At 36.8% G+C, this 13,841-nt stretch overlaps 1 protein-coding gene across 2 annotated transcripts in view; it reads right to left on the bottom strand.

Moving 5' to 3' along the window:
- Positions 1-5,493: 5,493 nt before the first annotated feature.
- LOC125655455 (monoglyceride lipase-like) overlaps positions 5,494-13,841 on the bottom strand; it is a 29,128-nt gene continuing 20,780 nt past the window's right edge. For both annotated transcript variants that reach the window (XM_056145236.1, XM_048885761.2), the window contains exon 8: positions 5,494-9,378. In XM_056145236.1, the coding sequence (XP_056001211.1) occupies positions 9,280-9,378 (99 nt within the window). In that variant the 3' untranslated portion in view covers positions 5,494-9,279. The remainder of the gene's footprint in view (positions 9,379-13,841) is intronic.

The raw sequence follows: 13,841 nt of genomic DNA, 5'->3' as shown, positions 1-13,841 counted from the left end.
ACATAAACGCCTATATACTGAAATCAGACAGGCGGGACAGGGACCGGATGTACAAAAACACCTATATACTGAGATCAGACACGCGAGGCAGGGACCGGATGTACAAAAACAACTATATACTGAGATCAGACACGCGAGGCAGGGACCGGATGTACAAAAACACCTATATACTGAGATCAGACACGCGGGACAGGGACCGGATGTACATAAACAACAATATAATGAGATTAGACAAAAGAGGCAGGGACCGGATCTACATAGACACCTATATACTGAGATCAGACAGGAGAGGCAGGGACCGGACGAAAGGTAAACCATGGAGACAGTACCCCTGAACATGTTGAAAGAACGAATTCTGAAGCTTGTTTTTTCGAGAAAATATAACATCTCATTAATACCATTGGTAGTGGCTCGTGAATGTCGACTTCTCAACAGGATGTACCTACAGCATATATGTTATTTTAGAATATAAGTCATTCTAGAACAGGAATTCCTTCATACAATGCAAAGTTAGCGTTTCAAATGTTTGTGCACAACCAAGTCTTGACAAATTCTATGATATCTGTATATGTAGTATGAATGGACATGTAGATATGGACAAAATAAAAGCCTGTGTGCAAATAAAAATTGTCTTACAATGTATCTATAAGCGATCAGTAACGGGTAATAATGATAACCAGATAAACAATTCTCTGAAACATCTACAATTCTGCTGGATATTCCTTATCGGTGTTGAGCTGAAGACAACACGTTAGTGATGTATGTGAAGTATCGACAATCAGTGCAATATATTGTGGCATCAAAATAACGAAAAGACAACACGTTGTAAAATGGCACAAATCAGCCACCATACCTAGCCCCAAGGCTAGCCGCTACGATCGTGAACGCAGCCCGGGCCTCGTATGTATGACGTTAAGTGATAGGCAGCCCGGGCCTCGTATGCATGACGTTAAGTGATAGGCAGCCCGGGCCTAGTATGTATGACGCTAAGTGATAGGTAGAGCGGGCTCTATGCCTAAGTTTGCAATGCGGTCGTCTATTTACTCTCCCGGAAAAAAAAACCTGCTTTCAGAAAATAGTGATCAAAATATATTTTCTAAATGAATTTATCGAGTTTTCCTTAGAAATCTGTCATCTATTTTGAGGGGAAAAAACAACAACATAAATCTCAAAGAGAAACAGTTACAAAAACAAAATTCATATAAAAAACAAGATATGATTATAATCTACCGATTATAAAGCCTCCCAAACGAAGTACTGGTTGTATAGTTCTTAGTGACTTTTTCCGAGTACTACTATTTTCCTCCCTTGACAAAATTCATGCCAATTTTAACTTCATTTAAAAGATCTAAATCACGAACGCTTTGATTTTAATTTTTTTCAAAAAATCCCGCTTTTTCCTTTTAGTAAAACTGGTGTCACTTGACCTTGATCGTAGTTTGTAGGTTCCAACATCCTCTTATCATTTTTGATGATCCCATGTCTCTATCAGTCCTGGTTCTAAAGTTATACAAGTTTTTATAATCAAGGTCAAGGTCAATGGAGATACTACTTTGTAGGTCACTACACCCTTCATTTCTGAGGATACTATGTCTCTATCATTCCCAGTTCTAAAGATATACCAGACTTATGTTAAAGGTTAGAGGTCAGTCACTGGAGTAACTTGACCTTGATAGCAAATTTGTAGATTCAATCATTCTTTTATTATTTCTGAAGATTCCATCTCCTTATCATACCTAGTTCTTAACACCAAGTTCATGATCTAAGGTCAGAGGTCTAGGTCACTGAAGTCACCTGACCTTGTTACTGATTTGTAGATCTCATCATCCTTTCATTATTTCTGAAGATCCCATATCTCTATCAGACCTGATCCTTAATTAATACAAATTTTATGTTCTAAGGTCAGAGGTCAAGGTTACTAGAGTCACTTGACTTTGATATTACTTTGTAAATCTTAAAATCTTCTTATCATTTCTGAAGGTTCCATTTTTTCTATCAAATACAGTTCTAAAAGCATACGAGTTTGTATGTTCAAGGTCAGAGGTCAAAGTCACTGGAGTCCATTGACCTTGATACCAATTTGTAGATCTCGTTATCATTTCTGAAGACCCCATGTCTATATTAGACCTGGGTCTTAAGAAATGTCAGTTTAAAGTTCTAAGGTCAATGTCACTTGACCTAGACACTAATTTGTAGGCCCTGTCATCCTCTTCTCATTTCTGAAGATTCCATGTCGTTATTAGTCCCAGTTTTAAAGTTATACTAATTTGAATGCTCAAGGTCAATTGACCTTCATACCAATTTGTAGATCTCATCATTCTTTCATCATTTTTTAAGACACCGTGGCTCTATCAGACCTCGGTCTTAAGTAATACCAGTTTTATGTTCTAAGGTCAAAGTCACTTGACCTTGATACTAGTTTGTAGATCCTGTCATCTTCTTGCCATTTCTGAAGATTCCATGTTGCTATTATACCAGTTTTTATGTTCATGGTCAGAGGTCAAGGTCACTGGTGTCACTTGAACTTGATACTAATTAGTAGGCTCTGTCCCGGGCAACATCATGCATTCGAGGTTAGATGGAATGGACCGAGGTGATCCGAGTGATATTGCCATATGTAAGTGATTTATCATATCTACACGTACATAGATTGCCCTGTGGTATTGACGTATCATACACGTACAAATATTGCCCTATGATAGTGACGTGCAGTATCATACACGTACAAATATTGCCCTATGATAGTGACGTGCAGTATCATACACGTACAAATATTGCCCTATGATAGTGACGTGCAGTATCATATACGTACAAATATTGCCCTATGATAGTGACGTGCAGTATCATACACGTAGATATTACCCTATGATAGTGACGTGCAGTATCATACACGTAGATATTACCCTATGATAGTGACGTGCAATATCACACACGTACAAATATTGACCTATGATAGTGACGTGCAGTATCATACACGTACAAATATTGCCCTATGATAGTGACGTGCAGTATCATATACGTACATATATATTGCCCTATGATAGTGACATAAAGTATCATATACGTGTACACATATATATTGCCCTATGGTATAGCTGCAGCTCTCTGAATAAATATTGGGACAGATCAGAGAGTTACAGATCCACCCAGCAAATGAAATCATTTGAAGCTGTGAGTTATGGGATCGAATGGGATTTTAATGAATATTTGAAGGCATGTTTAGACACAAGTATAGGAAGAGAATATGTTGAGATTCTATTAATATTAAATTTATGAGACTGCAATGCAAGAATGCAGCGATATAAGGCCCCAACCGTGCGCATTTTTGTGCGCCGTAAATTGAAGGGTTTTTGTTTTTTATAAGGGGTGGATCTGTAGCTCTGATCTGTCCCAATATTTTTTTCAGAGCGCTACAGATCTGCAGCTACATGTATCTATGGTAGTGACGTATCATATATTGCCCTATGGTAGTTACGTATCACACATACACCTTCATTTAATGTCCTATGAAAGTGACGTATCATATATATTGCCCTATGGTGGTGATGGTACCATACATACATGAATGTATTGCCCCATGGTAACTAGTTGTGACGATATTATATATACACGTACATGTATATTGCCCTACAGTACTGACTGTTTCATTTAAGAAATGAACAGCACTTTTGAGCTGTTCATGGTCAATATGAACGAATTTGGATTTGAGGCAAGTTCTCAAATCCAAATCCGTTCATATTGACCATGAACAGCTCAAAAGTGCTGATCAATTCTTATATTTATATTCATTTACTAAAACACCGTTTGTTTACATTGCTTCTATTTTGTTGCATAAAACGAACTCCTAGCCTCTGTCACAGTAGTTATTGTGACGTACGTCAACACATAGACATGACGTCAAACTTCGTCTCACCCTGCCTTTTATCAACATTGCAAGGTGCATTGTATTTTGGAGGTAGGAGACCGCAAGATTGGGATGATAATCCACATAAGTTTACAATCTTAATCCAAAGGTGTGACTTGCGAGATCTGTGTAACAGATGTTATATTCTTTCAAATCATTACGCTCTCTCAGTCGCGTGCTTTGATAAGTTCATAATCCGTTCATAGTCAATATGAACGGATTGTATCGCGCGCTGAAATTGGTGGTTCATAGAGGAAAATGCGATTTGTAATATTAATTTACACTTAAACCACAATAGGAATATCCAGATATAACACATATGTATATGTTTTTCATATCGTGCTATAGTAGTGCCTCGGGCTAGAATGATGTTCTGTCATTGGATAAAACGCATCACATGTAAATTCTTTTGGTTTGGCAAGATGTATATGACCAACTTAGCCCCATCCTGGAGCCTGAACCCTAAACCAGATCATCAGTTTTGCTAGCTTGGTAGAGGCTCGAGCACTCATTATACATGCAAGTAAAGAAGGTCTTTTCCCCCTCAGATATAATACATTTTCTATATGTAACCAACACATCCCACCCTGGGGCTTGATATTAAAATTAAACCCAGGGGTCATGAACTTCATAATTTTGGTAGAGAATCGAGTACTCGAAACAGAATTGGTTCAGTCATTGAAGAGAAGCAAACACTGTTCAAAAGTTTTCGATCGATGCAAAACGTCCTAGGATGAGGCGACCAAGGCAAGACTGAGACTCGAACCAAGGACCCCCCCCCCCCCCCCCCCGTCAGCGAGTCATCGCGATCGGTAATTAAATTAACAAGCCTCTCAATAAGTATTCTAACAATTACTTGAACCTCGCAATCGGTAATTTAATTAAGTTCATCTATATGTATTCAAACAAGCATTTGAACATTGTGATCGATAATATTAAATAAACACGTCTCCCATTAAATATTTAAACAATTATTTGAACATAAACCAATATATCTCTCAATAAATATTCAAACAATTATTTGAACAAAGCAATCGGTAATCAAATTATTTAATAAGTCTCTCCACAAGTATTCAACAATATATTTGAACGTTGCGATCGGTAATTAAATTAATATGATTGATTGATGGTATCCTCTTTACCGTCCCTCAAGAGATTTCTTCAATCTTGTGGAGACGTCACAAAGACCGGTGAAGGGCTTCAAATTTAGGCCTATGCTCGGCGCTTACGGCCATTGAGCAGTGAAGGTTCTTTATCGTGCCACATCAACTGCGACACGGGACATCCGTTTTTAAGGTCATCTCCGAGGACCCGTGGCATTCACACCTGATGTCGAGCGTTTGGCGATGGAACTGTCACTACCTGTTTCAACGACTTACATGTAGGTCTGTCGCGGCCGGGATTCGAACCCCGGAATTCCGCATGCGGGGTGAATGCTCTATCTCTAAACCAACGCGGCGGTTAAATTAATAAGTTCATCAATAAGTAAATTAAATTAATAATTTCACCAATAAGTATTCAAACAACTATTTGAACATTTCTGCTTATATCTATCTTATTTAAATCTTAACAAAGACCAAACGCTTATAGAATAATAACATTTATTTCCACCATGAAGATTGTACATGTGCAATGTTTGGTGTCTGGCTTTCAAAGCACAGTTGTGATTAACGCCAATGGTTAGGACAGTAGTACATATTTACATTTGTAATGTTATTGCCTTCGATATCTTTACAAATTTGGTGTTCGTCATTTCCTCATGAATGCACTGCAGTTGTTAACAAAGCGCGTATGAATCTTTATAAATATAGCTCCTCTATCTTAACGACTGGGAATTCCGACAGAAATAAAACTATGTAAATACATGTATAAGACATAAATATTTATTTTTTGAAAATACATGATGGGAATTGCTACGCTTCACGCCGGGGTACTTTTACTAACTATGACGCTTCACGGCGACCGGGGTTGCAGTCATGTCGCCCCATCGGCATTTCGCCTCATGCACTAACGCCCCACAGTATTTTATGGTCGCCCCAAAACAGATTCACAACGCCCAAATACTAACTGTGACGCTTCACGGCGGAATACTTTTCATGAAGCACGTTGCCTGTGTGAATTGTCGTGACGCTTCACGGCGGAATACTTTTCATGAAGCGCGTTGCCTGTGTGAATTGTCGTGACGCTTCACGGCGGAATACTTTTCATGAAGCGCGTTGCCTGTGTGAATTGTCGCAGTTCATACCGTCATGTATTTCCAAAAATGAAATTTATTTTTTAATTGATGCATATAACGGTACGCAAGCACATTTCCGTCCAATTGTGTGCATGCACATCACAGACTAAGTAACATCTAGTATACTGTATCACATGAAATTCAACATACACTCAAAAAAAAGTCTAATTATCGATGAGTAGGTGAAATTCGGCTAGATACATGTATATCCACAGCAGTCAAAGGATGTATACAATTGAAGATTTACATGTGCATTGTAGATATCATAATTTGAAAGTGATAAACACAGCTTAAGTATCACCATATTAACTAAATATTACGGCAACTTAGTCACAAAAAGACTCTAAAAAAAGGGGTTTAAAAAATTGAGTTTTTTTCAAAAACACAATAAAAAATAACCATCTTTCCAACTGTCTTATGTACACTCAGTGTTTGAAAATAATAATTCATTGAAATAATAAAAATGTATATCCAATAAAACTAAACAAACCAAGAACTAAAATTCTGCAAGAGAATGAAAGGCTTCTGAGTTCTAAACAACACTTGAGAGTGTTTGTAAAGATGACGTCACAGATCGACAGTACCTCTAAATTATATTGTTTTTCATCCGGTATTTGACAAGATGCTGGGAATTACAAGCACTGTTAAAAACATTTCGAATTCATATAATTCTGATCCTTTTATTATTTCTACAGGTAATGTTCAGGTGCTTTGTTATTTTAAGTTTGCCTTAGTTTAAAAATAAATTTGGTATTTGAGTCACTTTTAAAAAATTGAAAATATACTACATAGCAATGTTTTGACTAAACAAGGGGCGACATACAAACCAAATCTATTTTGGGGCAATAAATCTTATGTCTGACTGGTCCTTCATATCAATGTGGAAAAGAGTTAAGCAAAATAAAAGTTAGGCATAGGATCTTGTTGTAAAGGAATAAGAATACTTCCTCATGCTAATAAATCTTAAAAATGGTCAGTTCCCAACGAGATTCGAACAAACAGCGGCTAGATCATCAGACATTAATTATACCACTTGACCTTCAAAATATACATGTGTGTACATACCGGTATCTAAAGTTGCATCTGTAGGAGTTGCAACATATGTATCTTATGAGCATTTAATGAAAACATTGGCAATATAGATTCCCGATCCGGGTTAGAGTAGGTCCTCAGTACCCCTTGTTTGTTGTAAGAAGAGACTAAATGGGGCGGTCCTTCAGATGAGACCCTCCCCCCCCCCCCCCAAAAAAAAAACGAGGCCCTGTATCACAGCAGGTGCAGCACAATAAAGATCCCTCTCTGCTGGATGTCCATAAGTGCCGAGCATAGGCCTAAATTTTGCAGCCCTTCACCAGCAATGTGATCTTTCCATATGAGTGAAATATTCTTGAGAGAGAGGGACATTAAGCACTATACAATCAATCAATCCTGAGTTTATTGGTATATCACTCTCACTGGGAACATTCTCGTGTGTTAGGCTTGACTTGTTTTGTGGTGTCCTGCCCAGGACATGCTGGATTTATCATTTTGAGTATTTTCTTAACTACGTTAATAAATCACTAGAATAATGTTACAGCTGCTTTTCCGTGTTAAATAGAGTCAAAAAGTTAAATGCAACAAACTGACTGCAAAAAACTTTCTGGAAAACTTGCCAGAACCCTTAACACAGCTTTGTAAAAACACATGATCCATTTGTGAAACAATATCTAATGTAAATAGGTAACAATTTCTAAGTACATTGTATGCTTTGATGATATATAAATACACTGTTTATATAAAACACAATAAAATAAGTAAAACAATGGTTTTCAGAAATAAGAAAATTTAAATGATCTCTAAAATAAAAATAAAACTATGCATATAATTAGAAACATATCTCATATCAATATTTGAAGATATAGGATTTGAACACATAAAAATAAAATTTCAAAAACATACAACATTTGACAGCTTCCAAATTCATAGAATCTACTTCTATCTATGACAACAGCAATAATAATATCAAGCAATCAAAGTAATATATATATATGTGTGTGTCTGTCTGTGTGTGTGTGTGTGTGTGTGTGTGTGTGTGTGTGTGTGTGTGTGTGTGTGTGTGTGTGTGTGTATGTGTCTGTCTGTGTGTGTGTGTGTGTGTGTGTGTGTGTGTGTGTGTGTCTGTCTGTGTGTGTGTGTGTGTGTGTGTGTGTGTGTGTGTGTGTGTGTGTGTGTGTGTGTGTGTGTGTGTGTGTGTGTGTGTCTGTGTGTGTGTGTGTGTGTCTGTGTGTGTGTGTGTGTGTGTGTGTGTGTGTGTGTGTGTGTGTCTGTGTGTGTGTGTGTGTGTGTGTGTGTGTGTGTCTGTGTGTGTGTGTGTGTGTCTGTGTGTGTGTGTGGTCAATGTTTTCTTCTAGCTAGCTCTTTTTCTTTTTTTTTTGCCCTCAAAAACAGTTTTTTGAAGTAAAATTAAATTTGAGTATAAGAGCAACTTTGTAATATAAAATTGGTAGAAAAACACACACGTGAGTCTACCGGTAAGAGAGGTCATAGGAGTACACTTTTCCCATGATAAATAAGTGTCCATTCTAGTACGATTCTGAATCACTTGTTAAAAATATATTCAATGTGTTTCATGTTTTTTCAGGCATCAAGTATGATATCTTTAATCCATGTACAACAGATAATGATGAAATGTTTCATATCTGTCATCTAGGTGTCAGAAATAGTATGATCATAGTTTTGTTCAACAAAGAATGAACTTCAAGTTAAATAAAAAAAACCAAAACCATTATTATTTCAAATCTAATTGATTTGAAATAAACTCGCCACGTATATGTAATTTTGAGAAAGCAGCCCATGTCATATAAACATGAAGTTCTTCAGTGTTTGTACAATATTCACAATATCAAGTCTAAATAAAAGTGACAATTGAGTCAAAAATCTTTTTTCAGATCATTTGTAAACTTCACTACTTTCTATCATCAAGATAAGATACAATACAAATACCGGTGTTGCAATATTCAATACAGTACAATTATTATACTTCAAAAGTTAAAAATATATTTTCAAAATAATTTTTCTCATTCATAATTTCTCTCTCCTTCAATTGAATTAAGTTTGCATTTAGTTATACCCTCTCTACAGTCTTCTCTACAAGGTTCCACTACATCCTCTTTTTCAGCCATTCTAGAATATCATTCAGAACTTTTTTCCTATCCTCCTCTAACTCCAAAAGCAGCGAATGGTAAAGTCCTTTATAAATCTGGAATGTCATCAATAAATATTACTGTTGTGGTTGTCATCAATAAATATTGCTGTTGTGGCTGTCATCAATAAATATTACTGTTGTGGTTGTCATCAATAAATATTACTGTTGTGGCTGTCATCAATAAATATTACTGCTGTGGTTGTCATCAATAAATATTACTGTTGTGGTTGTCATCAATAAATATTACCATTGTGGCTGTCATCAATGAATATTACTGTTGTGGTTGTCATCAATAAATATTACTGTTGTGGCTGTCATCAATAAATATTACTGCTGTGGTTGTCATCAATAAATATTACTGTTGTGGTTGTCATCAATAAATATTACCATTGTGGCTGTCATCAATGAATATTACTGTTGTGGCTGTCATCAATAAATATTACTGTTGTGGTTGTCATCAATAAATATTACCGTTGTGGTTGTCATCAATAAATATTACTGTTGTGGCTGTCATGAATAAATATTACTGTTGTGGTTGTCATCAATAAATATTACTGTTGTGGTTGTCATCGATAAATATTACTGCTGTGGTTGTCATCAATAAATATTACTGCTGTGGTTGTCATCAATAAATATTACTGTTGTGGCTGTCATCAATGAATATTACTGTTGTGGCTGTCATCAATAAATATTACTGTTGTGGTTGTCATCAATAAATATTACCGTTGTGGTTGTCATCAATAAATATTACTGTTGTGGCTGTCATGAATAAATATTACTGTTGTGGTTGTCATCAATAAATATTACTGTTGTGGTTGTCATCGATAAATATTACTGCTGTGGTTGTCATCAATAAATATTACTGCTGTGGTTGTCATCAATAAATATTACTGCTGTGGTTGTCATCAATAAATATTACTGTTGTGGCTGTCATCAATGAATATTACTGTTGTGGCTGTCATCAATAAATATTACTGTTGTGGTTGTCATCAATAAATATTACCGTTGTGGTTGTCATCAATAAATATTACTGTTGTGGCTGTCATGAATAAATATTACTGTTGTGGTTGTCATCAATAAATATTACTGTTGTGGTTGTCATCGATAAATATTACTGCTGTGGTTGTCATCAATAAATATTACTGCTGTGGTTGTCATCAATAAATATTACTGCTGTGGTTGTCATCAATAAATATTACTGCTGTGGTTGTCATCAATAAATATTACTGTTGTGGTTGTCATCAATACATATTACTGTTGTGGTTGGAATGTGATACATGTGCAGAGTGAAGAATTCTCCAAGAAAAAGTGAAACAAGATAAAAACAAACAAACCGAATCTAAGCAATGCCTACACTATTTAGAGAGAATGCACCACTCTGTACTACGTATACTATCTATATAATATGACATCGTAAATGTACGATATCTTCCATTTTTTAGCTTTTGATGCACATTCGATGTCAAAGTTTTTGCAAAAATCTTTATTAGATCAAACTTTGCGCATAATACAAATATATCTTTCACAAGAATTTTATTCACTGGATAAAATAAAAAAAAACTGATAAATTTTTGATAGTAAAAAAGTTTATGTTTTCCATTGATACTCAATTCTTTATCATAAAAAATGTTGTCAAGGGCAATAACTCCTATGCTGGTACATGTTTGTAATATTTCCTCTACTGTATGTCTATTATACACTGTCAATGTTTATCCAAATATCCACTATCAATTTATATGCATATCTATATAAGCAGTTTTTTTTTAGACTGTTGACATTAAAAATGTGTCATGTTAACAAGTTTTTATAGATCTATCTTTATTACTAATTAACACTATTTCGACTTTCAACCATTAACATTGATATGTCACAAGAGGGTGGAACTACCTTAAAAAGTTTCTAAAAACATTGATTACATTCATGAATGTGATTTATATAATCACTACTCATGCATCTCTGCATCATAATCCACTGAAAGATAAACTAAGTTCAATTGTATAAAAATAAAATTACATTCTGAAATGCTCTTTTTTAGGGGTTTTGCAATTAAAAAAAAATCACTAAAGTGACTCTCTGTGAAAACACCAAAGCAGACGATAAAACTTCAAATTTCAATGAATTATGCACTTTCCCTGTACTTGTTTGTAAAGGAATGTCACAGTAAAACAATAAAACAAGACAGTTTGTAGTTTCACGTGTGTATTCTCACTTTGTATTCCGTCCACCGGAAGTGCAGTTACATGCAGTGGGGTTCACACTTATGATAACAAGATAATGCAAGAAAGATAACTCTAACTTAAAATAAGCACATACAATTGCATAATGTTACATCTCCCCTGAAATGTAAATATTTACAATATTTTGAATACAGAGTTTCTAATTATAAAGTCTATTAACAACAGCAAGTCTCATTGTTAGTGAATTTCTTACAATCAGTTTCTTTCAAAGGTTCATGATATTTGGTGGTTTGATCACACGTCCAGATCGGGTAGTGTACAAATGAGAGTTGTGGTCAGACTCAGGCATCGATTGTGATATGGGTTGAGTTTTTTGAGTTGTCAGGGTTGGACGTGGGGTGGCTGAGTTAATCGTAGGCGGCAGTGAGTTTTTTATCTCGCTTTCTCTAATATGGACAAATTGGTGGTTGTTAGGTGTGGCAAGTGCAAGACATGGATCAACATTTTCAACAGAATTCTCCCCCGTTTTAAGCAAATGACGGCGGTTACGTCGGTATTCACGTCCGTCAGGTGTTTGAACCTGGTATGAGCGAGGATTGTGTATCTGCGTAATGGTAGCAGGTGTCCATATGCCATCACGCCTAAGACGCACTGTTTCACCGGCTTGTAAGGGTTTGAGCGGCTCTGCGATAGATGAATAGTATTTCGCTTGCTTGTCACGGTTTTCAGACAACTGTTTGCGGAATTTCTCATGATTAGCCACATTTGGTTGTAACTGAGCCAGCGTCGACGGTAAGATGGAGCGCAATCTCCTGCTCATCAGAAGTTGAGCTGGAGACAAGTCGGTTTCTAAAGGTGTATTTAGATACTCAAGAATGCCCAGATAGGGATCTGTACGACTCGCCTGAGATTTTGAGAATATATGTTTAATGGTTTGTACCGTTTTCTCGGCAAGCCCATTAGATTGGGGGTGATGTGGACTCGAAGTCTCATGTACGAATCCATACTGCTTGCTAAACTCTCTGAATTCCCCACTCGAATATTGTGGGCCATTGTCTGTAATTAGTTTCTCTGGGATACCATGATGCGAAAAGGTTTTCTTAAGTTTAAGAATAACAGTGTTTGAGCGTGTATCCTCGAGTCTGTTGACCTCAAAATATCTGCTGTAGTAGTCAACTACCAGCACGAAGTCTTGGCCATGCCAGCTAAATAGGTCAGAAGCAAGCACCTGCCAGGGCTGCTCTGGAATACTATGGGATTTCAGGGGTTCCCTAGGGTTGTCATAACGCCTTTCTAGACATGTATTACATTTGAGGACCATATCCTCAATATCAGCCGACATCTTGGGCCAGAATAATATGTCACGCGCTCGTTTGAGGCATTTATTGACACCCATGTGACCAGTGTGTAGGTGACCTAGTATGACCTTTCTAAAGCCTTTGGGTATGAAGATCTTTTGACCCTTAAAGATCATGCCATTAATGACAGATAGTTCATCACGATAATTCCAAAATTCATGCAACTCATTGGGGCAGTCAGCCCGTCGGTCAGGCCAACCATTTCTCACGACCTTGCTTAGTGCTACACATTGAGGATCTGAGTCAGATAAAGACTGAATGTGTTTGAGTTTTTTGTCGCTGATGGGTATGCTAAATATGACGGAATGTATACGTGCATCCATACCCTCTGATAACTCTGGGTAGCTGTCTGATAAGAACTTGCGAGACAAAGTGTCTGCCAACGGTATTTCCTTACCAGATTTGTGGGTTAGCTCTAGATCATACTGATACAACTGAAGCATCATGCGTTGCAAACGTGGTGGTGCAGAGACCATAGGTTTTTTCATAATGAATATAAGTGGCTTGTGGTCGGTCTCAACCATAATACGTCTTCCATAGACATACTGGTGGAACCTTTTGCATCCGAAAAGGATGGCAAATAGCTCCTTCTCTATTTGAGCATAGTTTACCTCCGTTGGTGTGAGTGATTTAGAGGCATATGCTATAGGTCTTCCTTCCTGGAGTAGAGAAGCACCTAGCCCAAATTTTGACGCATCGACCTGTAAGGTTAAGTGCTTGGCCGTGTCAAAATAGGCGAGGACCGGTCCAGGGCTTGAGGTCAAAATGTTTTTAACCTCCTCAAAAGCCTCGTTTTGGGGTTGATCCCAAATGAATTCGACCTCCTTGCTGAGCAATTGCCGCATAGGGGCAGTGATTGCTGACAGGTTTGGTGAAAATTTAGCAAGGTAATTAACCATACCAAGTATTGTTTCCAGCTCACCTTTGTTCTTGGGTGGTTCCATTTCTTTAATGGCTGAAATTTTACTGGGATCGGGTTTAA

The sequence above is a fragment of the Ostrea edulis genome, chromosome 7 (genome assembly GCF_947568905.1).
Source record: "Ostrea edulis chromosome 7, xbOstEdul1.1, whole genome shotgun sequence".
NCBI classification, from domain to species: domain Eukaryota; kingdom Metazoa; phylum Mollusca; class Bivalvia; order Ostreida; family Ostreidae; genus Ostrea; species Ostrea edulis.
The sequence above is the reverse complement of the archived record's forward strand: the minus strand, read 5'-3'. Positions and strand labels throughout refer to the sequence as shown.